The sequence below is a fragment of the Leopardus geoffroyi genome, chromosome C1, assembly GCF_018350155.1.
Source record: "Leopardus geoffroyi isolate Oge1 chromosome C1, O.geoffroyi_Oge1_pat1.0, whole genome shotgun sequence".
Taxonomy (NCBI): Eukaryota; Metazoa; Chordata; class Mammalia; order Carnivora; family Felidae; genus Leopardus; species Leopardus geoffroyi.
In genome coordinates, this window is record NC_059328.1 from 35499742 (window position 1) to 35525163 (window position 25422).

Below are 25422 nucleotides of genomic sequence, written 5' to 3' on the forward strand. Positions count from 1 at the left end.
GCTCTCTATGCTGACAGCTCGGAGCCTGGAGCCTGCTTCGTACTCTGTGTCTCCCTCTCTCTCTGCCCCTAACCCACTCACATTCTGTCTCTCTCAAAAATAAATAAACATTGAAAAGAAAAGAAAAGGGGCGCCTGGGTGGCGCAGTCGGTTAAGCGTCCGGCTTCAGCCAGGTCACGATCTCGCGGTCTGTGAGTTCGAGCCCCGCGTCGGGCTCTGGGCTGATGGCTCAGAGCCTGGAGCCTGTTTCCGATTCTGTGTCTCCCTCTCTCTCTGCCCCTCCCCCGTTCATGCTCTGTCTCTCTCTGTCCTAAAAATAAATAAACGTTGAAAAAAAAAAAGAAAAGAAAAGAAAATAAAACTGAGAAAACTTGGCCATGGTCAACAGCTAGTATGTGGAAAAACCAGGATATGAATACAGGGATGCTAACTGTACAGAATGTGCCCTTAACTAGTATAGTATGTTGACTTCACGTAGAATATATTCAATATACAGTTTCTTCCATAGGGGTTTTGAATTCATAAAAAATTAAAATTTTGTAAATCAGGAAAGAACATATATGAAATTAAGTGGCAAAGTACAGACTGGGAAAACCAAGGTATTGCAACACCTGACACAAGAAAGGTATTAATATACACTAAAGGGAGTAAAATTGATACATCCTGGCAATTTGGCAGTTTGATGGTGATTTCAGGGTATTATTCTAAGGAAATAATCAAATAGGTATGGACGGATATATGCATGAGGGTGTTTATTATAATACTTGTAGTTTTCAATATCAAAATTTTGTAGACAACCTTAATATCCATCTACAGAGTTTTTGTTCTGTTTTATTGTAACCTCTATGCCTGATGTGGGGCTTGAACTCATGACCGTGAGATTAAATGTTGCATGCTCTACTGACTGAGCCAGCCAGGTGCCCCAGTAGAGGGTTTTAAATGAAAAGTTAGGAAAATTTCTTAAAATGTAACAAAATGCAGCTAACAAAAATAACAGTTAAAATGAGTATGCCCCTTGCCCCAGTGACCATCATTTCTGCCTCTAGTCTCTCCTTTTCAAATTCATTTTCTACACAGATGCCAAAGGCAGATCTAATCATGTCACTCCCTTGCATGTCACCCTCATGGCTTGGCAATGCAAAATCCTAAAACAAGCTTCTAAGGCTGGAGTTATCTTCTCTCTCTTCCCTTAATAGTCCAGTAACACAGGACTCAACATGTTTCTTGGCTGGACTTTGTGCCCAGTTATTCTGCCTAAGGATTTAGCATTCCATTGAGCCCCACTGGTTAGTATCACCCTGCTCTTTTAACAATACCCTTCGCTACTCCTTTGGAGCTCTTACACAAATGTTATTAAATATTGCATATGCAATTATTTAATATACTCTCTCCCATGAGACTTTAAATTCCAAGAGAGCAAAAATTATCTGTTTAGCCAACATTTTCCCCATTGTGCCTAGTATAATGCCTGACATGGTTGCTTGATGCATTCATTGAATGAATGAATGAAAAGCAAGCTACAAAATAAACAGTGTGAGTCCAATTTGGTAAAGGAGGGGCCAAACCAAGAATAGCCCCAGCAGGTACGTGCTGGCCAGGCTCTTCCCTGAGAAGGGGAATGTTCTCCTCTGATAGGTGGAATGAGGGGGCAGGCTGCACAAAGGGGTGGGAGCTTGCTGGGAAGAACAGAGCTGGATGAGAGTGGCAGCCTCAGGGGCTCCTACCCTTCCACCTCCCTGGACAGGAAGGGGCTGCCACAAGAGGGAGGTAGGTCTCCTGTGGACCACCCAAGGTACAGGCATCGGAGTCACAAGATGAGGGCTGCCTGGGAGGCTCAGCTGGGGTATTAGACACAGAGTTATGGGGAGATAGGCCTTGGGGAACGCACAGCCCCAGAGGGAGGGTTCAAGGCCAAGGCCTGGAGTTTCCCAGCCAGGGCAGCATGGAGGAGCATTGGGAGAGTGAATGCCACTTCACTTGAGACCATGCTTGAGGTCAACTCCTTCTGCTGGGGGAGGGAGATGGGTCTATAAGCTCAGGAGATCTCTCACCAGGTACTTGTTCTTAAAGACTGCACCCTAGCTGTGTGGCAATTGGAGGCAGTGTGGTGGGTGAATGAGTAGCTCTGCTGCTGTGTCTTTTGTCAAAAGCTTGACCTGGCTGGTTTATCAGCCATCTCAAGGCTTTGTCTTTTACGATGTCAAATTCTTCTGCCTACCTGGTTCCTGAAGGTGGATTCCCATCCTCCATCCCAGAAGATGCCAGGCCAGGCTTTGCACACCACTGCCCCCTCTCCCAGTAGCGTCCTTATTTCCCTGCTTATCTCCAAATTTAATGTTTGTCACTGTGAGACTCACCACTCCTACTTGACACAAGATCTCCCTGGCTTCCAGCCAAGAGCCCTGAAGTCCTAGAAGAACCTTCTCTGCCATCCCTCTGGAGCCCAATAAACACATTCTGAAGGAATGAATACATCCATTTATTAAACTTTCCCATGTGCAAGATCTTCTTTGATGGGGTGTCATGGAGGCCTTAAGGGAGGAGCACTGGGGCATAGACCTGCATAAGGCTTAGGAGCAGGTTTAAAGTCTAAGCTTTGAGTTGGGTGAAAGGAAGCTACTGAAGATTTCAGAGAGGACATAACTGGCTTTAACCTTGTACAATCTTGGAGATGACACAGCAGATGGGGAATCAGGCTGGAGGCGATGCAGAAGCATTGAATACGGTATGGTGGTGGTGATTTAATGTTGAGAACATGTAGGTTCTGAGCCAAAGAAGGTGATGGCACTGTGTAGTTTGAGACTGGGTTGGAGGGAGGGCAGAGCTCACACTTTGGGTATGGAGGGAGAGGAGGAAAATACAAGTATGTGAGTGAGAAGATGCTTAGCTGCTGCTTCATTCTTGGGGCAGGTGACCAAAGAGGATAGCCATTACTCCAATGCCTTGTTTGGGGAGGAGCCTCCACCACCCGCCAGAGGTTTTAGTTTTGAATCCAGGCTGAAGCCAGAGAAAAACAAGGAGCAAAAGGAGGGGGGGGGGGGGGAGCCAAGAAAAAAAAAAAAAGCAACAACAAAAAACTGAAGTAAAGTCCATGGGGTGGGGAGCTAGAAGGCCCCCTTCAAGTAGCTCAGGCCTGGCAGCTTGTGCTGGGCTTGTGGGATTCCCTCTCACAGAGGATGAACAACTCGGGAAGCAAGCCCGAGCACGCACAGGGCTTGTGGGTCTGTGGGGCTGGGCCACCAGGGTCAACCCACCACCCCCACTCCAAGCAGACACAGGGGCGTGCTGTCTTTTTCTGAGCATGTCAGCTCAGGTCAGGAGTATGCAGACCCCACTGGTCCAGGGAACATGTCTTCACCCTGGGCGCCGCCTAGTGGGACCTGTGCAGGCACGGTCCTGCTGGCCCGAGGCTGCCCCCTGGTGCCGCCTCACTCCTCCCAAGGGCTCATGTCAGTGTCAATGGCCACGCAGTTGTACGCCGCATAGCGGAGCTTCTCCTCGCACACCTTGGCACTGAGGGAGACGGAGACTTGGTCAGCACCAGGTGCAGAGGTCCTTCCATCACTACGAGGGTCAGTGCGGTCAGTGCGCAGGGTGATGGGTGATGGGGTTCCAGTTTGTGCACTTCAGTACTGGAAGTCCTCCTCCATCCTAGGATACCACTCCTTCCCCCACTCCCCACTCTCTAGGTTTGAGCCTAAGAAACCCACCTGGCATAATGTGGTAGGAAGAGGGTGCTTGAACAAGTTGAAGACTCAGGCAGCGCATCTGTAGTTTCATAGCTGGGAGCGTGGAGGGGCCACAGATTAGAAAGAATTGTAGGGGCACAGGGTAGGGGTCTGACATGTGAGTATGTGTGGGGGGAAGAGGGCAAAGGCCAGCCACAGACCCTTTGGACCCCTACCCCTGCCACCTGCACTCACCCCAGTTTGTCTGGGTAGATATAGATCCGTGCTGGCAGACGGCTGCGGCCAGTGACAAAGCGCAGGAAGCGGCTCCGGTCCTCTGGATGGAGAAGGAAATCAGTGCCTGCACTAATGGTGGGGGAGGTTCTACAATTTCTACCCTGTTTCTGTATCCCACAAGTGGAGTCTGTACCCAGGCATCACTCTCCCCTCTTCCACTGACCGTTGGTGAAGTTGTTCAGTGCTTCCCAAAAATATTGCACTCGAGTGTCAGATGGCTCGAAGTCCTCAAACCGGGCTGGGGACAAGGTCAGAATTCATTCTTAGGTCCCATCCTATCTAGTCCTTAAGCCTCTATCCCTGTGTTGCCCTGCCCCACACTCACTGAGCTTTCGTAGAGCGTCCACAGTGACCTCTGGGTCCCCGCACACTTTCTTCTCCAATTCCTGCCAGGTCAGCAAGTCCAGCACAGCCTGTGGCACCACCTTTAGCAGTCCTGCCTGCATGGCTGCCACCTGGAGAAGGAGGGAGAGGCCTGGCTAGGGAAGAGGGCACAACTCCCAAATCTGTGTGGTGGAGTCACTTGGCATCCACTCATAGAGATAATGGGGGACATGACATGATGTTTGTTTAGCACTAGGGGCCACCTAGTTCTAGTTCATTCCCACCAACAAGCAGGAATGTAGGGCAGAGGAATGGTAGGGGCCAGAGTTCTTGGGATTGGGTACTGGTAGCCTATTAGGCTAGGCTCTGATTATCAGGAGCTGTGCAAAGCTCTCTGTTCTCCTGGCCTCTGGGTGGTACCTGCTCCTTGCTCTCTTCTAGCCGTGTCTTCTGCACCAGTTGGATGAAACGGGAACGGTCTTCATACCCCACTATGATGCCTGCACCCCCGGGAATCAACTCTACTACTTGCTGGTCACTCAGTACAGTGGTGAATGTTAGTTCCTTCCCAAATTTGAACTCAAATGTCTCCTTGTCCATTCCTTCCATCACTTCCAAGAGCTTCACCTGGGGGTTGGAGAGAGGCAAGGAGGTCAGCCTTTCGTTGTTGAGACAATGTTGTTTTCTCTCAAGATGCTCACAGGGAAGCAGGAGAGGCAGACAGGCAAGGAAGTCCCATGCAGGTAATGAGGGCAGTGAGGGGGTGAGTACAAGGACTATGAAAGCATCAAGACAACACTTCCTTGGCTGCCAGGGAAGGTGTCCTGCAGGAAATGGCATCCAAGCTAAAACCTAAATGATGGCTGGTTGTTGGCTGGGCCACAAGGAAGTCAGGAGAGAGAACATCTTGAAAAAAGGTTGAAAGAGCACAAGGCCTGTGGAATCTGTTTGGCTAGAGCCTGAATGTGAACTAAGTGGACAGGCATACAGAGGTCATATAAGGTTTGTCAGGTTCTGCATTTTACCCTAAGCCCAGAGCAGAGACACTGAAGGGTTTAAACAAGAGGAGGGAAATGAATTACTCTGGCTGCAGGAGATCAGATGGGTAAGAATGGACATAGGAACACCAACTCTGCAGTCACTGATTGTGTCAGAAAGGAAAGTGGCCTGAACGAGGAGGAGAGTGGTGAAATAGAAGTGGACAGATTCCAGAGGGAGATGTAACAGAATGTGGGAGGTGAGGAAAAAGGAGGAATGAAGGCTGACACTGAGGCCCTTGGTATGGGGAAGGGTGGGTAGTGGTGCTGTTCTGAGACAGGGACCCCTAGAGGGCAGCAGACTGGGAGGTGATGAACTCCCAGTGCTGAGCCTAAGGTTCCATCTAGGGCAGATGTCCTGCAGGCAGATGCATATATGACTCCAAACTTAGGAAAGAGGCTGGAGATGGAGGTAAGATTTTAGGGGTCACCAGAATAAAGAAAGTAGTTGAAGCCATGGGAACAGAAGGAGCACATGTGAGGTTAGAGAAGGTTCAAGACATCCTTTGGGAGCAGCAATCTTCAGGGGCTGCATAGAGTAAACACCAGGTCCAGGCCTTACTTACCAGCACAGAGTCCACAGCTGGGAAGTCCTTGCTCCAACTCACTTCCTCACCAGAGAGCTGCTTCCATACAAAACCAGGCAGAGCCAGGACCTATGGGACAAATAATCACTATGGTATTCTCACATTGGGCTGCCCAGGTTTGGGTGGTTCTTCTTCTTTCCAGGGGCCAGGCTCATCTGATGTGGGTACAGATTAGGCTACTCACCAGGAATTCCTTACCCCGAAGGGCAGCCCCCATCAGCTGTCCAATCCATTCATATTTGGCAAAGTCTCGGCAGGAGGGGTTAGGCACATACATGTCCCGGGCCTCACCGGTGCCATTGCCCTGCCCCCAAGATAGAGCTGTCAGCATGGCATGGAATGGACCCTACTTTGTTGCCCCAGATTCTCCAAAGACTTGCCTGCACACTTTCCACCAGAGGCCCTGAATGATCCCTGACTGTAGAATAGCCCCTCCTTTCCTGTCTGCCCAGAGGCTGCCCCAGGCAACTCGGTCCCTCCTCTGCTCCCTCTCTAGTTCAGCACCTGGGAGGTTTCCAGAGATGAACAGCAGAAACAACTTGAGAAGTAGAGATAGGAGATTACCTGGTTGGCTGTGCGCACAAAGAAGGGCAGAGGCACAGGGGTGTCTGCTGAGCTAGGGCACAACTCTTCTGACATGTCTGCCAGGCTATCTCGGAAACCACCCCCTGAAATGACACAGATGCTCTCCACTGGGGAATTCAAGAGTCCCAGCCCCCATAAAGGGTTAATAAGCAGGTCTTCTATCTTGGTTAGCTCGTGACCCCAGACGCCTCTACCACTCTGAAGGCTGGACCCTTATTATCCTTTGTCAGGGCCTTACCTTGGTCAATGATGCCTTCTGCAATGAATTTACACTCCCACCACTGGTCATAGCGCATGGGCCACCTGTAAGAAGGAGTGGATGCTGGGCCAGGGCTCAGGATGGTTCACAGGATACCAGCCAGAAGTAGGGGCTACGGAGGGGTAATGATGAAGGGTTCCAGAAGCAGTGTGCAGGTATATATAGTTTATGTAACTCCAGCACAAATCCCTCAACCTCATGCCATACCTGTAGTCCAAGGGCTTTTCATACTTGTCAGAGGGCTTGAGGCCTTCATAAACCTGGGGGCAGGGGAAAAGGGAGGGAGTTATAGGAAAGTCTGTTTCAAGATCTGGCCCCACTCTAGACCAAAGACCTTACTCAGGTTCCTCTTGGTCCAGCCCCCAGGCCCTTTACTGACCCTCCCTTGGTCCGACCCCAAGTGGTCCAGACCTGGGTGAAGACTGCGTTCTTGCAGGCAGGGTCCCTTAAGGGGCAGGCACGGTGTTCCATGGCAAGGCGCCGGTTGATGTACAGGCGTGGCATGAAGCTGGGCTTGCTGCTTTCTGAGTCACGCAAGCACTGGGCCACTAGCCCTGGCCTTTGGCGTGATAGCAGCAGGAACTGCTTCACTTGCTGGTGAGGAGAGGTGGCCAGAGCAAGACTGGCAGGCAGTCAGTCTCTGTCCAGGACCCGGAACCTTCCTCTATGCCTGGACCCAATTCCATGGTTCTAGTCCATGCCTAGTTCATCCCCCCCACGACCCTCCCCTTCCTTGTTTCCCGTCTCTCCCTTAGTCCAGTCACCGGGGTTGGGGGGGCGGGTGCTTTCTAAAACAAAAAATCAAACTTTGTCATTACCTACTTAAAACCCTTCCAATGGCTTCACTGACCTGGGACATAGTCCTTGCTTCACAGCCTGGCCCATAATGCCCTCTGCTATCAGGGCCTGCTATTTGCCTCCCCACTCCCAACCTCATCCCCAGGTCATACTCACATTTACCTGTATACTTCTCTTAAGTCATCTAGCAGCTAACAATTCCCAGTATGCACCTCTCATGTAACTTGCCTTGTGCACACTGTCACTTCTTCACCCCAGCTCTTGTATATTTCATATACTATCTGGGAGAACAGCATGCCTACCACTGAATTTTAACTATCTGTGTCTGGCTTTTTTCCTACATTCCCAGAGCCCAGCAAAGGTCCAGGCCTAGAGTAGGTTTGAAGAACTCTGTGTAAAAGGGTGAATGCTTGCATGAACAGAAAGGAGGAGCCCACTGCTGAGACCAATACTAGGTGGGCCAGGCTCACCTTAATCTCACTGAAGGTGCCAAGCGTGTGATCCCAGGCAGGTACCAGGTGGTGTAGGACACTGTCTAGGATCTTTATGAATCTGGGGTGAGTGGATAAAGATAATGCAACTAAAGAAAGTAGCATGGATTTAAGACCCTCTCGCTCCCCAACACATAAAGACAGGAGAAGGCAGGGCCTAGGGGCTGCCCTGACCCTTGAAGTGGAACAGCTTACAGTACAGGGCCTTGAGAACCTCCTTCATACAGACATGTGAGGTTCAGGATGGGGGGAAAGGACGGGCCTGGCAGGCCCAGGACCACAGCCACCTCTGCAGGAGAACAGCTCTGCGGTACAGTACTTCAGGGTCAGTGCCTTCGAGGCGTGGGTATCGCACCAGACTGGTTGGCTGGAACAGGTCTGCATTTAACCCTAGTTCCCGCTGTCTAGATGACTTGATCTTGATCCCTCGAAGACGCACGTCAATCCCATCATCTGGGGGAAGGAGTCAGAGCAAAGTTACTTAGGGCACCTACTGCCTCTTTGGTTCTCAGAGCTGAGAATGGCTCTTTGATGCTCAGACTTTTGTCACCCATAGCCCCTAAAAACTTGGGACCTTTGTGAGCCCCTTCTACTCATCTGACTCTGATTATTATGTTCTTTGCCAGTTCCTCCATCCATCACTGTAATATTGGGATGCCTGAGGGTCCCAACTCAGTTCCTCTTCCAGATGAGCCCAAAACCTCTATGGCTTTAAGGAAGGCATATACCTGGCACCTCCCACCTGGCTCAGGCCCAAAGCTTCAAATCCTGGAGTTAGTTTGATAGCTTTCATCCCAACTCCAACCCCATTTCTTCTCTACACGCACTAACAGCTAGCCACTATCTATACTCTGTCACTCCCTTTCCCTCCTTATAGCCTTAAGCCCCACCTCGGCACTCCACGATGCGGATCTCGATGACTGGGAGATGAACGGTCATGTCCTCCAGGACACATACATCCCCGATCAGGGTCCTGAGGAGATGGATGTGAGGCACTTTGAATACCCCTTGCCTGTAGGGATTGCTGGGCTCTAACCTAACCTTATGCTTCCAAGTGGGGGCAGGCCCCATTACTAGAATCATGCCCCATATCCCCTCCCAGACCAGCTTGCTCACTCACTCATCAATGCTCACGTCACTCAGCTTCTTCAGGTTGTCCCCTTCACCTCCATAGATCACTACCCGCTTAGGCATAAAGTTGTCATCTGTGGTATCCACTGTGAGTAGCAGCTTCCTAGGTGGTCAGAGTATACACATAGGTCTCTGTATACTTATAAGCACTTGGCCTGCCCACCCTGTCCTACCTCAGAGCCCACTCACTTGACAATGGTGCCCTTTTTCATGGTAAGCCGTACCCAGTGCTGGCACTGGGAACCATCACTCTCCCAGTAGGTGTCTGCATTACTGTCCGTCAGGCAGGACACATTGAACTCCTCCTGGGGTGGGGCAGAGAGGTGGAGTCAGTGTTTACCCCACTCTCTGCACTGGGAGGTGTGCTTTGGGCCAGGGAGCACAAGAAAAAAAATACATGGAGCTGGTCAAAAGCACAGCTGGTATGTGTGCAAGTGGGGATTCCTACAGGACTTCCAAAATACAGTGCTGGACTAAGTCTGGCCTGTGGGGTTCAGGTTTGGCCCTGGCTTAGAGGTGAGGGTTCTGGATCTAGCAAGATGGGACATCTTGCTTGGGGTGGGAGGAGTCCCAGCACCCACCGTGTAGGAGGAAACGTCTATGCTCTCCACATACTGCTTCACGCTACCCAGGTTCTCATCTTCCTTGCCCAGGTGGTCGTACAAGAAGTGGATCAGGTCTTCATCACACTCGTAGGTCCACGTCGGGGGCACATAGCTAAGCAACCCCAAGTCCCTAATTAGGTCAGGCCCAGACCTGCAGATCCTTCCTCCCTATCCCACCCCAGCGCACTCACAGTAGCCTTTGTACAGCTTCCGTGTATGCCTCGGCTGGCTGGGGCCTTGATCCAAGGCGATGAGAGTATGTCAGGTCCACTACTTGTTCCCATCTGTGGGCACAGAGTAGGGGGTGGGATGGGGAGACATCACTGGGCAGAATGACACCCCCAGTGGGCTTTCTCCAGAGCTCAATCTCCACCAATCTAGGCCTCCAGAAGCTTCACCCCAGCTCCATTCGGGTGCCGCCCCTTCCTGCTCTTAACCCGGCCTTCGGTCCACATCCCACCTCCCTCGCTGTGCCACACTTCCTTCCCGGCCTAGGTATCAGGCATCAAGCTCCGCCCTTTCAAGTGCAGCACCTGAGCACAGGTCGGTAGTCCACGCCAAAGAGCTGCTGCTGCCGCTGAAGATGGTCAGGTGTGTCGATGGGTACGAGGCGGGCCCCGCCCTCCGCCGGTCGGCACACCAGCAGCCAGCCTTCGTTCAGTCCGCAGTCGCCCAGGTGTTCTGCCAGCTGCTCCTGCCAAGAAACGCAAGATGGGAACAGCCGTCAGGGAACTGCCCAGCGGCCCGCCCTGCCCAGCCCAAGGCAAAGAACACGGAACGCAATGCCAGCTCAATACGGGGGTGGGGAGGAGAACAGCCTGGAGCTTCCCTGGCCCCAGGGTCTTTTGCGGAGCCCAGGGCAGGCCAGGGAGTACCTTGGTCAGCTTCACCCAGAGCCCGTGGCCGTTGCACAGCTCCTCTCCGGTAGTACGCACGCAGGCGCCGCGCCGGAGCTCAATGCTGTCGCGGGCAGCGCGGAGGGGCCCGGAGCCGGTACCAGGGGCGGGGCCCGCGGCTCCCACGCGCAGCCCCAGGCCCTCCGCCTCCCACACCGGCAGTAACACGCGCGAGGGTCCCGCCGGGTCCTTGTAAAGCTTGTAGAGCACCTCGCGCGGCACGAAGGCCAACGCCTTTGGTAGCGGCCGTCCGGCGCGGAGGCTCTGCGCTGCCTCCGCCAGGAAGCGCACGCGGCCCAGCAGCTGCCGAGGGGACTCTAGAGCCGCGCCCGGGCCTGGGCCCGCCATGGCGAAACAGCAAAAAGAAAGGCCAGGGGCGGTTGAGCTGCTGAAGCCGCCGCCACGAAGGCTTATCAAGCTTCTCACCGCGCTCTGCCCCGCCTTCGGCCAGCCCTTGCCGTAAATTCTGGACTAAGGGCATCCCTCGCGCCCGCCGTATTATCCTATGTACCCGGATACTTAATCTTTTTGCAAACCAACGTGCCTCCCACTCAGCCAACCAGACCCAAGTTCAGTAGTCTCCAACCTGATCAGTCTCCCCTTTTCCATCCTTATTGCTGCTACCATTTTATACCCTCATTGAACCACAATCATATCTAGCCTGAATCATTGTAACAGCCATTTTTCTCGTTCTCTGGCCTCCTGTTTTTGCCTCCCCACACCCAATGAGTCATACTAAAACCAGAAGAATCTTTAAAAATCTTCTAGATATCCTCTCAGGCTCCCCATCCTAGGGGCAGTGTTACAAAAACGTTTGGGAGAATAATCCCCTGCTCGACCTTACCAGTGACACGAGTCTTGAGTTGTTCAGGCTTGCTCCTGGTAGTTATTCCTAATCCTAGGACACACAGTTTCTCCCAGTAATCCTGAACCAGAAGAGAAGAAAGGTGCAAGGTGGGAAAGGGACTCCAAGGTGGTTAGATAGGATAGAGGCAAAAAAAAAAAAAAAAAAAAAAAAAGAAAGAAAGAAAGAAAAAGATGGACAGGTGTTGAAGTACAACCATGGAGGAAAAGGAAACTTTGTCTTGTGCCCTCCCCTGCAACCAGTTTTACTGAGATATAATTCATACTCCATATAATTTACCCATCTAAAGTGTACAATTCAATGGTTTTTGATATATTAATTTTTAAAATTGTGGTAAGTGTAACAAAATTTTCCATTTTAACCATTTTAAGAGTACCATTATCTATTTTCAAAACTTTTTCATCACTCTAAATAGAAACTCTTTCTCTTTAAGCAATAACTCCTCATGGCCTCCTCTTCCCAGCCCCTGGTAAATTCTAATCTACTTTCTGCCTCTATGAATTAGCCTATTCTAGATATTCTATAGGTGGAACCATACAATATTTGTCCCTTTGTATCTGTCTTGTTTCACTTAGCATAATATTACAATAATGTAGCATGTATCAAAACTTAATGTATTTTTATGGGCTGAATAATATTCCATTATACGTATGTGTGTGTGTGTATATATATATAGTATATGTGTATATGTACACATACATATACACACTACATGTAGCTTATCTATTTATCTGTTCATGGACACTTGGATGGAAACTTTGTTTTAATATAATTTTCAAATAACCAAAGTTATCAAGAAAGAAATAATAAATGACATCATGTAATTTGGTCAGGTTTCCTTTTTTTTTTTTCCTCCCTAGGAAGTTGGGAATGTAGTGCCCCACTTCCCTTCTCTCCAAGCTATTTGTATGCTACCACACTACTACAGGAGAAAGTAAACAAGAAAATCTCACAAGGGCGCCTGCATGACCTGGACTATGAAGACATCTCCAGCCTCTTTAATTTCACCAGATTAATCTTCTGGTTCCCATAATAGGTATTTGTTCTTTTGCGTCTTCTTCTTTTTTTTTCTTTTTTAATTTTTTTAAACGTTTATTTTTGAGAGAGAGAGAGAGAGAGAGTGACAGAGCACAAGCCAGGGAGGGGTAGAGAGAGGGGAAAACACAGAATCCCAAGCAGGCTCCAGGCTCTGAGCTGCCAGCACAGAGCCCGAGGTGGGCTTGAACTCCTGAACCGTGAGATCATGGACACCTAACCGACTGAGCCATCCAGGCGCCCCTTTTGCGTCTTCTTTTTGCACATGCTGTTCCTTCTGCCTGGAATACCCCCACTGCTTTCCCCAGCTAAGCGAGGAGCTTTTGCTGGCTGCTTCTAGCTTTTTCCTCATAAAACATTTACTATTATGCTTGCCAATTCTGTTTCCCCACCAGTCTGTAGCTTCCTAAAGGAAGGGGCTGTCTTGGCCACCACTGTAACCTCCGCATCTATTATACTGCCCGCCTCTTAGTAGGTTATATAAATATTTAATGATTTCATTTCCCCGGATGGCTTGGTTCTGTAACCGACGGTGTGCCTAGTCATTACGCATAAGATTGTTAGAATCATTGAGCGTGGGAGTAAAAGTGAATCTTGGGCTGAACCTTCGGGATTACCAGGGCATCCTGGTAACGCCTCCTTACCATCTCCTCATCAGAGGAGAGGAAACTGCTGATGCCATGGTAAGGTGTAGTTATAGCGAGGTTCTTGGGGGTGGGGTGGGCGTGGGGCGGCGTTTGTTGCTGCGTCGCTACAGCAGACTTTACGGTGACGGAGGTAGGGTGGTCCTACAGGCAGCAGCCGGGACAGCCCGGGAGCTGTTGCTGGAGTCTGATCATGTGACTTTCAACATGGCTACGGCCCTGGTTCATTCCAGGAAGGGGTGGAGCCTGATCTCAGAGCAGGTTCCAGTTCAGTTTAAAGTGCGGACTGTGCTTGCAGTCGCTGACAGCTTATCATGGAGGCTAACGGTTTGGGGTGAGTTCCCTGCACCACGAGGTGTGGCCAGTGTGGCTTCTGACCTGAGTCTTCCAACTCAGAAATCTGCCGCTATACCCCTCTTCCTCCGCCCTGGAGAGCTCCCAAACCGAACTCCAGTCGCTGGAATCCCGAATCCTCCACCCATGGATTCCCGAGACTTTCATTTAGGGGATGTCCCCAGGACTTTCTAATCCTCAATTAAGATCCGTATTTCGGCACCGTCTACTCTGATTTCTCCTTGACTGTCCCTCAGCCTGGGGATCTATAAGCTCCGGAACCAGCCCATAGGTACCCCAGTTCCTGAGATTTTTCTGGTCCAGAGACCCTAATCAATCTTTACTGGGCTTTCCTTCCCCCTCTCCCCAGTCTTTCTAGTGGTTTTGGCTTTGAGCTGGGGGGAGTTGGGACTGTGTAAAATAGAGGCCCCAGCGCGGGCCCTTCTAGTCTTGTGCGCCATCTGATAGGCAAAGAAGAGGCGGAATGGGTGGGGAGCCACAGCTTAGGAACTGGCCTGGAGAAGGCAGATAGTGGTGTTGGAATGAATTCGCCTTAAGAACCCAGGCCTTTCCCAACCCCCAATCTAGTTTACTGACACCTACCCCCACCCCGTCCTGATCTCCAGATCCCAGGGTTTTCCAGAGCTGAAGAATGACACGTTCCTGCGAGCAGCATGGGGAGAAGACACAGATTACACTCCCGTTTGGTGCATGCGGCAGGCAGGCCGCTACTTACCAGGTCAGGGTCAGAGCTTGGGAGTCTAGGTGAAACTCTGGAGGGTGAAGTTTTTTGAGGGGCAGGGGAGGGGTTCAGAGGTTCCTCAAGGTGGAGCCCTGCCTTCCCTCTTCTGTTTGCAGAGTTTAGGGAAACTAGGGCTGCCCAGGACTTTTTCAGCACCTGTCGCTCCCCAGAGGCCTGCTGTGAATTGACTTTGCAGGTGAGAACTCCACAAAAAAGGGAGGAATTTATGCCCTCTGCTTGCCTCCTAGTAACCTGTCTTCTATTTCCTACAGCCACTGCGTCGCTTCCCTTTGGATGCTGCCATCATCTTCTCTGACATCCTTGTTGTACCCCAGGTACCTGCTCAAACCTGATGAGTAAGAAAGGGTAAAGATAGTCAAGGCTCAAGATAAGCACTTATCTTCACCTAACAGGGAAAAACTTGGGCCGAAAGAGATGGAGTGTGGCTGAGTTTCATTCTCCTTTTCCTCCTTCTTGGCATGGGCTAAACAGCCTTTCCTTCTAGAGTTACAGGTTGGGAATCCAGATATTTTCTCCCCTCCAGGCACTGGGCATGGAGGTGACTATGGTGCCTGGCAAAGGGCCTAGCTTCCCAGAGCCATTAAGAGAAGAGCGGGACTTAGAACGCCTCCGGGATCCAGCAACAGTGGCCTCTGAGCTGGGCTATGTGTTCCAGGCCATCACCCTCACTCGACAACGGCTAGCTGGGCGTGTGCCGCTGATTGGCTTTGCTGGTGCCCCGGTAATGTGAAACATGGCAGGGACTTGGGCATGGGAAAATCACTCTGGAGGGTCTAGTGTACACAAGGGAAGGAAGTATCAGTCTGGCTTTTACACCTGTGACATTCTCTTTGTATCCTTTTGCAGTGGACTTTGATGACATACATGGTTGAGGGTGGCAGCTCAAGCACCATGGCTCAGGCCAAGCGCTGGCTTTACCAGAGACCGCAGGCTAGTCACCAGTTGCTTCACATCCTCACTGATGCTCTGGTCCCATATCTGGTAGGACAAGTGGCTGCTGGTGCCCAGGTGGGTCCTGAGGGAGAGAAATAGGCTGGGGTCTAGAAGGAAAAGAAGCAGCAGAGTTTCCTACGTCTGAGAGGATAAGTGTCTTAATGCCAGGCATGAAAGAAGCTTGGCCTGCAGTGATTTGGCTGGCGCAGCTAAGCCCACCTTGATGTTGACATTGGCAATGCTGTATGTGTTAAAAAACCAAAGTTAGCACTGGGATCTAAAGAAGGCAAAACTTTTTGAATGGAACTGGGTTTATAGGCTTAGGCAGTATGAGGGTCTGAAGTCACTAGGGAAAAATTGAGATACTTTCTGTGTGTGAGGCCTGAGATTCTTCCTCTTTGTGTGTTATATATTTCTCTTTACTACCTCCCAACTGTAGGCATTGCAGCTCTTTGAGTCCCATGCAGGGCATCTTGGCCCACAACTCTTCAATAAATTTGCACTGCCCTATATCCGTGATGTGGCTAAGCGCGTGAAGGCCAGGCTGCAGGAGTCAGGCCTGGCACCAGTGCCCATGGTAAGGATGGGGAAAGAGTAAGTGAAGGTGGGCCTGTGGAACTTTCAGGGTATTTCCTGCATGGACTGAAGTGACCACTAGAGGGCAGCAGAGGCGCAGCCAAGATAGGTTAGTGGCATAGCAAGGTCCTTTTGTAGCCTCAGAGGTCTGCCCTTTTCCAGATCATCTTTGCTAAAGATGGACATTTTGCCCTGGAAGAGCTGGCCCAAGCTGGCTATGAGGTGGTTGGGCTTGACTGGACAGTGGCCCCAGAGAAAGCCCGGTGAGTGATGGTGGGTGAGGTGGAGAGGGTGCAGCTGCCATGTGTGCAATCACCAGAACATGGCACTGACTCTGCTTTCAGGGAACGTGTGGGGAAGACGGTGACCTTGCAGGGCAACCTGGACCCCTGTGCCCTGTATGCATCTGAGGTATCAATCTGAGTTCCTGTGTATGTCTGTGAGTTTGTGTACTCCCATGGTTGTGGATATGGTTGTGTGTATTACTGTGTGTTTGTGTCTTTATTATATCTGTTTGTCCCTCTAAGTGAGCTCTAGTAAAGCAGGATTTTTTTTTTTTTTTATAATTGTTCATTTGTGTTGTCTTAGGGCCTGGCCCATATTAAGCATCCAGTAGACTTTTTTGAGTGAATGATTGAATGAATAACACTTAGTAGAAGCATGTCTACATGTGTATGTGTCACTATTATGTACAGTGAGTGTAGGGTTTGCTGGCCCCCCTGTAGCCAGTGCCCTGTTGGTCCCCCAGGAGGAGATTGGACGGCTGGTGCAGCAGATGCTGAATGACTTTGGGCCACAGCGCTACATTGCCAACCTGGGCCATGGACTTTACCCTGACATGGACCCAGAACATGTGGGGGCCTTTGTGGATGCCGTGCACAGATACTCACGTCTGCTTCGACAGAACTGAGCATACATGTTTTCCCTCAACTGCCACTAACAAAGATGATTGATTGTTTCCAGGAGAATAAAAGTTCAGAGTTGGAGTCTAGCGTATACTTTCATTTGTGAAAGATCTTTGCCCTTATCCTCAGTTCCTTCTTAGCCTCTGCTCCTTCCTGGATGCCCCTTTCTGCATCCTCTCCACAAGTCATAGGAGCTTAGATGTCAGTGAATATGTACTGTAGGACTTAATGTCAGCGCTCTCACCACCATCATGCTCTCAGCTCTCCAAGCATGAAAGCTAAATGGGGTTGGGTAAAGCTTCCTGGCAGCTGAAGCTGTGACATTTGCAGAGAAATGGGGTCCCACAGCATACACAGCCAGATTTATAGGGATTTGTGTCTGAAAGGGAGGGGAGTGTATATCAGAGAGGAGCATAAAATTGGCTAGAATATTTCAGAGAGGCCTGTTGAGGAAGATGGAATTTAGGTAAGCAGGGAGAAACTGAGAGGCCTTCAGCTTTGACACCAAAATATGGGGGAGGACATAAAGACTCAAAACTAGGATGCTTAGGATTAGAGATTTAGACTTGCATCTTTAAGGTGAGAAGGTCTCTGAAGCCAAAAGGCCCTATGGTGCTCAGGGTTGCTCTGCATTCTTTTCTGAGCATACAATCTAATTTTCTCAGGACCTTGGTGTTTCTTTCTTTTTTTTTTTTTTTTTAATTTTTTTTTAACGTTTATTTATTTTTGAGACAGAGAGAGACAGAGCATGAACGGGGGAGGGTCAGAGAGAGAGGGAGACACAGAATCTGAAACAGGCTCCAGGCTCTGAGCAGTCAGCACAGAGCCCGACGCGGGGTTCGAACTCACGGACCGCGAAATCGTGACCTGAGCCGAAGTCGGACGCTTAACCGACTGAGCTACCCAGGCGCCCCAGGACCTTGGTGTTTCTACCCATCATGGTGGTACCTACCTCATGGGACAAGGTCTGAGGTACCTGTGGACACTGGAGAGGGGTGTGGTATGGCAGGAAACTCTTTCATTTGTCATTCTCTCTCACCTTAAACTACTAGGAACCCCCTGCACTATCAGCCCAACCAATTCCTTGTCCCAGCCTGGGGCAATGCAGAAGAGAGAAAAGGGCCCATTTATTGAGAGAACACAATTTCTGATTTTAGAAAATGATATTTTCTGTGATCCATGATTTATTCATAGAAAAGCACTGTGAGTTCACACACTTGCTAAAAAAAACGGCAATCGTGATACGTGATACAGAAATGGGAGTGTCTTCTTTTTTGAAACCAACCTATTGGGGCTGAGAGGTTGTAGGGGCCCATGGCTGGACAGTAAGACTTAAGTAGCCACAAACAGTGAAAACAACTTACTGGTTAGTGTGGAAAAAAAGAGACACAGTTTGTCAAAGAAGAACATAAAGCAGACAGGTCCTTAGTTCACATTCTACCTATACCACCCCTTTCCTATCATCCCCCCACCCCCTACTCGGGAACTAAAACGTGAAACAGTAAACACCAAGACACTGGCATCCAAATGACTCTTCTGAAAGCCCTCGCTACCTCCTATAACAATTCCAGGCTGAGCACAGGGGTCAGGAAGGTAGTAGGAACATGGTACACTGTGGACGTCAGCTAGGGCTAAGACAGGCATTGCCCACTAGGGGTAGAAACTACTCAGAAAGGGAAAGGCCAAATGCATTCCAGCCCCAGCCTCCAAAACAGTGACCAATGGGCAGGCAGAGGAAGCTTGAGGTAGAAAGGCAAGGGAAGAAAGCAAGTATAGGGCAAGAAGAGAACTGGAGCTAAAGGAGCCCCTCTTGGGGTAGAAGGAGACTAGTGCTTAGAAGCTTGTTTGGTAAGAGAATGGTGAGGAAGGGAGGCAAAGAGATGGGGAACGTGTTTAGCTGGTGGGAGAGGTGACGAGGAATGGGGAAGAGAGATCTGGCAAAAAGAAAAGGAACACATTCATGCAGATCCTCCAACAAATTCACAGACATACTTGCATGTCAAAATACACATAGGTACACGTATAAAGACACACCAATGGAGAGCAAGCATACAAAGATGTTTTTACACATGCATCTGTGTATGCACCCCCCACTAAACGTGCACTGACAAACATGAACACACAGGTATGTATTCTTACATGTTGACAAATGTGTATACCCTCACACAGAAACCTACAGTCCAGCACACAGATATGTACTCACATGTACACACACAACTGACATACACATAAATATATATGCACAGACAGGTATGCACAGATCTATCTACACACACAGATACATGTACTTAGCCGTACAGATACATACACACGCATACGTAACTAGAGATAAAACCAGATACTCTCTAACACAAAGATGACCAGAGTAGATAAATATGAGTATTAGTTCAGTGGCCTCCCAGACCTTCAGTCTCCCCTTGAACTTGTTTCTCAGGAGCTCAACAGGCTCCTAGAGAACCTGTGTGTAGCAGGAGCAAGAGCTTCACTGTTCTCATGGCTTCATGAGGCAAGAGTCTAAGTCCAGTCCTGGCCCTGCCCCTCTCCCACCACTGGGCTATAGATGACCCGTGTCTGCAGGCTGGGTTTCTGCATAGACTGGACCTGGGATTTATTATAACTGGCCGTTGTTCTCCCTGCCACCCCTACTCTTCCTCTGCAAACAGTATATACTCTGCAAGGGAAACCTGAGAAATGGTTGTGAGTCTCCTCAGAAAACAAGCCTATCTTCCCACCCACAGCTACTTCAAGTACCCATCAAATTAGAACCAGAATTATAAATAGTTACAACTTTACAATGTAATTGGCAACACATATACTATAGTATTTACAGTACCATAAATGCTTCTGTTTCTCTGGTTAAGCAATCCCTGAGACGGAACAGTGTTCTGTGTTTGCCAAGGGAGAGTGGGCCAATGCCCAGGACACGCAGGATATAGGGGCGTGAGGTGGCATGTTGTGGGGTTTCTGATTGATCTGCAGGGCCCAGTTCCTTCAGGAACAGTGGGCTGTAGTGAGAACCTTGCCAAGGAAGGCATATTGGCTAGAGTTGGACTTTCCCATGCTTAGCCCTGTGGTCCTTTGGCTTCAGCCACAGGTGCTCAGAGTCCTCTCAGGGTGGACAAATGTTTTGGTGTCCTTGGCCTGACCTGTGGTACTTGGGAGCCCAGGCTGCCCTGGCAGTGAGCTGTCTGCTTTCTCAGCCAAAGCGCTCTCGTACCAGCAGCATCAGCTTCTTCTTGCCTTTGTAGATTTGTTTGAGGTTGTCGATGAATTGGGCAAACTGCAGGTGGCCATCCTGGGGCAGCAGGAAGGTCTCCCGAGCTTTGCTCAGAAACTCAATGAACTCTCCGTAGTGGCGAGGGCTGATGTGTGTCAGGCGTGAGTGTGTAGTGTTGATATAGGCATTGATGGTGGCGTCCAGCAGCTGGCGGAGTGGAGCTTTGTCAGTGGACATGAGCTTTCCAGAGCTGCGGCGGCCTGGGATACCAGCCAGGCCAGGTGCAGTCACTGTGCAACGCCGCAAGATGTCTGAAAGCACTGTGGCACAGTGCACACTCTTCACCACAAGGGGAATGAGGGCCGCCAGCTCATTCTTGCCCAGAGAGTGGCTGAGGGCACACGCCCAGAGCACATCATTGATGGCCGGATGGGTATCCTGGTTGTAGGCCAGGTTGAGATGGCTCATGGCCAGAGAGGCCAATTTGAAGGCACGTAGCGGGTAGCCACGGAGCTCCATGTAGCGGGCAATGGTGAATAGTTGTGAATGCGTCATGCCACCAGTGGCAGCATCAATGGCGATCTGGTAGGCTGCCTCAAAGGCGATGTGGTCTTTCTCACAGAGTGTAAGGGCTGACAGGGCACAGCTCTGTGGATCCTTCATGGCACACTGTAGAGCCAGCGTGCGAGCACAGCTAGCTAGCTCCTCCCGCTGTGGATAGTCAAGACTGAGGCGCAGGATAGTGGTGTGGGATACAGCTGTGGCAGCCACAATGCTAGTAGCCTCAGTGGGAGTGAAGAGTGTGTACCAGCTCTGCAAAATGCTCACCAAGGCCCGCACACCTGTCAGGGAGAGCCTGAGCTCAGCCGTGGCCATCCAGGTCTCCATCCAGGTCTGCCCAGATTACCATCTGGGGTCAGAACTTGGCCTGCAGAGATGAGTTCTCCCTTTTCCTCAGTAGCCTTGAGATGATCTGAGGCAAACTAGGGAGCATCCCAGATGGCCAGACCCTGTTTGGGGTCTCTTCCCATCCCTTCCTTCCCCAAGTCAGAGGGTTGAAGATTTCTGCAGGTGCTCTTAGCGCCTCACAAGGATGGAGCAACAGAGCCTGTAGTCTACCTGCCCCAATGCAGGGGTTGCAGATCTGCCTGGGGGCTCTGGCTGCAGAGGGGCCTCTCAGGGTATAGTCTTATGCTGGGACATTGGGCTCTAAATGGGGGCCTGAGCCTCCAAGTTGCCTGAGGTTTTTCAGAGGCATAGACAGGGACTGGGACCAAACCACTGGGCCAACTACCGCCCAAGGGTGCACTTACATACGGGTGGCTGAAAATTCAATCTCTCATACATGTCTCTGATCAGAGGGTCAAAGTGCTGCTGACATCAGGGTATGTCTAAGCAGTGAGGGCAGAGCTTGGGCTAGCTAAACAAAGGCCATCTTTCCTACCACCAGCCCCATCAGTAATAGGAATATGAGAGCTCTAAGTATTTGCTGTCTTGTCCCAAGAGTAGGGCCTAGGAGCTCCTGTCCCCTGGGGGTAGAGGGAGGTGGGAGACTCACCCACTTCTGTAGCACATGTTACCAACCACCGCACCATCTCCCGGCGCCTCCAGTTAAGAGTTGATAAGGTCATCCTCATCACCTGGGCAAAAAAGAGGCATTTCCAGTGGGCTAAGCTTAACTGTTAGGCCCTCTACATCCCCACATCCCCTTGCCATTCATTTATGCAACAAGTATTTATTAGTGCTTTAAGCAGCCATCTCTCTCCTGATAAGTAGACAAGTAGGTTTAATTTCTGCCCCACCCCTCCCACCAATCAGATACAAGGCTTCTCTGATGACCTATAACAAATAAAGTCCTTATTATCACACCTTGCTTGATTTGACTTGGAGGGATAAGGAGGGGGTGGGGAGAAGATGGGGACCCTATGGAGCCTAAAGCTACATTTCTTCTGGCCTCAACTTCAAAATGGAGCCCAATTTAGAGAGTCTTCACCTAGAGGTCTAGCCTAAAAGTTGTGCTCTGGGGACACAGAAAGAACCAGACTTGGCCCATGCCCAGTGCCTCTGGGATCTTATCTTTACCATTTATCACAAGGCCAGAAGCCTAAAGTGAGGATGACCCACTCCTCCTCCATACCTGTAACCCCAGCTCCAGAGCCACGTTGAGCAGGGTGCTGTCAGTACTACTGTCTGTGGGAGTAGCAATCTTGAATGCATCTTGGGCCAGTTTGAAGATGAGGGAGGAAGAATGGATGTGCTTCTGTATTGCTTCCAGAATTGTCCGGAGCCTCAGAGTGTCCCCTATAGGTGCCAAGAGATGGGACAGTGACAGGTCTTCTTTAAAGTCTCCCTGAGTCTACTGATCACATAGGTACTGGCTGAATTGGCTACTATCAATTCACTGAATGCTTCTGAATACTACCGTCTCTTTTGGGTAGACATGCTATGTCTCCACTAAACCCACTGGAGACTGCTTCCTTCACCAGGCCCCTGCATGAATTCACTTCTCTCTACCTTTTCATCTGCCTCTATCCCTCACCTTTTCCCCTCAGTCTCCTTAGGTCCCAGAAATAATTTTTACGAACACCTGACTTTTGAGAGCTGCTTATATAGGAGATAGGAAGCCACATTATTGTCAGAAAAGTATGCTAGTTCCATTGTTTGATTCCCACTGCAGCTCCCTGGAGCAAAAAGGAGCTGGGCCACCACTTCTTATTCAGCAGGCAAGGATTCTATACAAAGTACTAGTGCAGAGACTTAAGAAATATACCACAGGAAGGGCATGTATACCATATGAAAGTCACTGTATGAAGGTAGTATAGTATATGAAAGATCAGTGTATCTTATGAAGGAGTAAAATGTGAAGTAAAGATAGAACAAAAAGTAGGTCTTATGTCTGACAAAGAGGTGTAGTGGTAAGAGCATATAGGCTTTGGAATGAAATACATTGGGAATTGAACCTAGTTCAGCCACTTACTAGCTCAGTTTCTTTACCCATAAAACAGAAATAATAACCTTTAGGGTTGTTGTGAGAATTATAAGCAACCTGTATATAGTTAATATTCTATGATCCTACTTTTGTAAAAAAAAAAAAAGTAGTAGTAGTAGTAGTAGTAGTGTATGTGTGTGCATATATATGATTAGAAAATCTCCAGGAATATTTATACCAATGTCTTAGTAGTAGTTATCTTTCGATGTCAGAATTATGGGAGAGAGTACTTTTTTTCCTTCTGTCATCTTTAAAAGCAATTTTTAAAATTAATAGACTTCATGTTTAGGCAGTTTTAGGTTTGCAGAAAATTGAGCAGATAGTACAGTAAAGTACACTTCTTACATACTCCTATCCCCACTTCCCATTTCCCCTATTATTAATGTCTTACATTAGTGTGGTACATTTGATGAACCTACATTGACATATTGTTATCATTTGAAGACCATGGTTTATACTAGGCTTCGCTGAGATATACAGTTCCCTGGGTTTTAACAAAGGCATGGTATCATGGGCCCATCATTACTGTACAGAATAGATTCATTGCTCTAAAAATCTCCTGTGCTCTACCTTTTCATCCCTCTCCTCATTCCCCCTAAGAATACTGATCTTTTTTTTTTTTAATTGTCTCTATAATTTTACCTTTTCCACAATGTCATATACTTGGAACCACGGTATGTAACCTTTGAGACTGGCTTCCACCAACCAACACACATTTAAGGTTCCTCCATTTCTTTTTGTGTCTTGATAGCTAACTTCTTTTTATTGGTAAATAATATTGCATTGTATGAGATGTAGGTTTATCCATTCACCTTTTGAAGGACATTTTGGTTGCTTCTAGTTTCTGGCAATTACAAATATAGCTGCTATAAACATTTGTATGCAAGTTTTTATGTGGACATAAGTTTCCAATTCATTTGGTAAAATACCTAGGAGCATGATTGCTGGATCAGATGGCAAGACTATGTTTAGCTTTGTAAAAAACTGTCAAACTGTCTTCCACAGTGGCTGCACCTTTTGCATTCCCACAAGCAATGAGAGTTCCTGTTGCTCCACATCCTTACTAGTATTTGGTATTGTCAATGTTTTGGATTTTAGCCATTCTAATAGGTATGCAGTGGTATCTCCTTTTTGTTTTAATTTTCATTTTCCCAATGACATGTGATACTGAGCATCTTTTCATATGCTTGTCATCTCTGTATCTTCTTTCATGAGGCACCTGTTCAGGTCTTTTGCCTTTTTTTTTTTTAAGTGTTTTTAATGTTTATTTTTGAGAGACAGAGAGACAGAGGACAAGCTGGGGAAGGACAGAGAGAGATGTAGACACAGAATCTGAAGCAGGCTTTAGGTTCCAAGCTGTCAGCACAGAGCCCGAGGCAGGGCTCCAACTCATGAGCCATGAGATCATGACCTGAGCTGAAGTTGGACACTTAACCAGCTGAGCCCCAGTCTTTTGCCCATTTTAAAATTCAGTTGTTTGTCTTCTTATTATTGAGTTTTAAGAGTTATGTATTTGGAATACGAGTTCTTTTTTTTTTTTTTTATGTTTATTTTGAGAAAGAAAGAGAGTGAGCAAATGTGTGCAAGCTGGGGAGAGGCAAGAGAAAGGGAGCGAGATTCCCAAGCAGGCTCCATGTTCAGTGCTCAGCTCTACACAGGGCTTGACCTCACGACCATGAGATCACCTTCTGAGCCTAAATCAAGAGTCAGACACTCAACCGACTGAGCCACCCAGGTGCCCCTAGGATACAAGTTCTTTATCGGATAAATGTTTTACAAATATTGTCTCCCAGTCTGTGACTTGTCTTTTCAGTTTCTTAACAGTGTTATTCACTCAGAAGTTCTTCCTTTTTTTATTAAAAATTTTTAATGGTTATTTTTGACACACACACACACACACACACACACACACACACACACACACAGTGTGAGTGAGGGAAGGGCAGAGAGACAGGGAGACACAGAATCCAAAGCAGGCTCCGAGCCCTGAGCTGTCAGCCCTGAGCCGGACGTGGGGCTTGAACTCACAAACTGTGAAATCATAATCTCAGCCAAAGTCACATGCTTAACCGACTGTCCCACAAGTTCTTCCTTTTAATGAAGTCCTACTTTTCAATTTTTTCTTTCATGCATTATATTTTTGGTATTGTATCTAAAAAGTCATTGCTAAACCCAAGGTCTCTAGATTTTCTATGTTATCCTAGGTTTATAGTTTTATGTATTACCTTTATGCCTTTGATCTATTTTAATTTTTATGAAAGGTGTAAGGTAAGGTCAGTGTCTATACATATTTTTTTTCTGCAGGTGGAGGCAGTTTTTCCAGTACCAGTTTTTGAAAGGACTATCTTTTACTTCTTTGTCAAAGATCAGTTTGCTATATTTGTGTGTTTATTTCTGAGCTCTCTATTCTGTTCCATTCATCTAGTTGTCTACTCTTTTGCCAATTCCATACTGCCTTGATTACTGTAGCTTTACAGCAAGTCT

At 48.8% G+C, this 25422-nt stretch overlaps 3 protein-coding genes across 12 annotated transcripts in view; 1 reads left to right on the plus strand and 2 right to left on the minus strand.

Moving 5' to 3' along the window:
* Positions 1-2463: 2463 nt before the first annotated feature.
* HECTD3 (HECT domain E3 ubiquitin protein ligase 3) lies at positions 2464-11402 on the minus strand. Of its 6 annotated transcripts, none has more exons than XM_045477118.1 (21): positions 10658-11402; positions 10316-10476; positions 9974-10066; positions 9759-9894; positions 9367-9482; positions 9167-9280; positions 8937-9019; positions 8334-8499; positions 8026-8107; positions 7169-7351; positions 6965-7017; positions 6737-6801; positions 6478-6581; positions 6098-6217; positions 5893-5982; positions 4710-4916; positions 4291-4420; positions 4129-4203; positions 3924-4005; positions 3711-3782; positions 2464-3513 (listed from the first exon to the last, which is right to left on the minus strand). In XM_045477118.1, the coding sequence occupies exons 1-21, from the start codon at positions 11024-11026 to the stop codon at positions 3429-3431; spliced, it is 2586 nt and encodes an 861-aa protein (XP_045333074.1). In that variant the 5' UTR covers positions 11027-11402; the 3' UTR covers positions 2464-3428. The 6 variants fall into 6 exon arrangements, with proteins under 6 accessions (XP_045333074.1, XP_045333072.1, XP_045333073.1 ...); XM_045477116.1 differs by having other exon boundaries at positions 2464-2830; positions 10658-11302; XM_045477117.1 differs by having other exon boundaries at positions 2464-3564; positions 10658-11302.
* Positions 11403-13091: 1689 nt separating this feature from the next.
* UROD (uroporphyrinogen decarboxylase) lies at positions 13092-16813 on the plus strand. Of its 4 annotated transcripts, none has more exons than XM_045477126.1 (10): positions 13092-13261; positions 14182-14294; positions 14414-14493; positions 14570-14632; positions 14842-15039; positions 15165-15326; positions 15691-15828; positions 15990-16090; positions 16172-16238; positions 16576-16813. In XM_045477126.1, the coding sequence occupies exons 2-10, from the start codon at positions 14267-14269 to the stop codon at positions 16735-16737; spliced, it is 999 nt and encodes a 332-aa protein (XP_045333082.1). In that variant the 5' UTR covers positions 13092-13261; positions 14182-14266; the 3' UTR covers positions 16738-16813. The 4 variants fall into 4 exon arrangements, with proteins under 4 accessions (XP_045333082.1, XP_045333081.1, XP_045333079.1 ...); XM_045477125.1 differs by lacking the exon at positions 13092-13261 and adding an exon at positions 13424-13556 and having other exon boundaries at positions 16553-16813; XM_045477123.1 differs by lacking the exon at positions 13092-13261 and adding an exon at positions 13424-13556.
* A 1083-nt stretch (positions 16814-17896) lies between these two features.
* The window catches only part of ZSWIM5 (zinc finger SWIM-type containing 5), a 256910-nt gene continuing 249384 nt past the window's right edge, over positions 17897-25422 (minus strand). For both annotated transcript variants that reach the window (XM_045477128.1, XM_045477127.1), the window contains 3 exons: positions 22087-22250; positions 21508-21589; positions 17897-20791 (listed from right to left, as the gene is read on the minus strand). In XM_045477128.1, coding sequence (XP_045333084.1) covers positions 19929-20791; positions 21508-21589; positions 22087-22250 — 1109 coding nt within the window. In that variant the 3' untranslated portion in view covers positions 17897-19928. The remainder of the gene's footprint in view (positions 20792-21507; positions 21590-22086; positions 22251-25422) is intronic.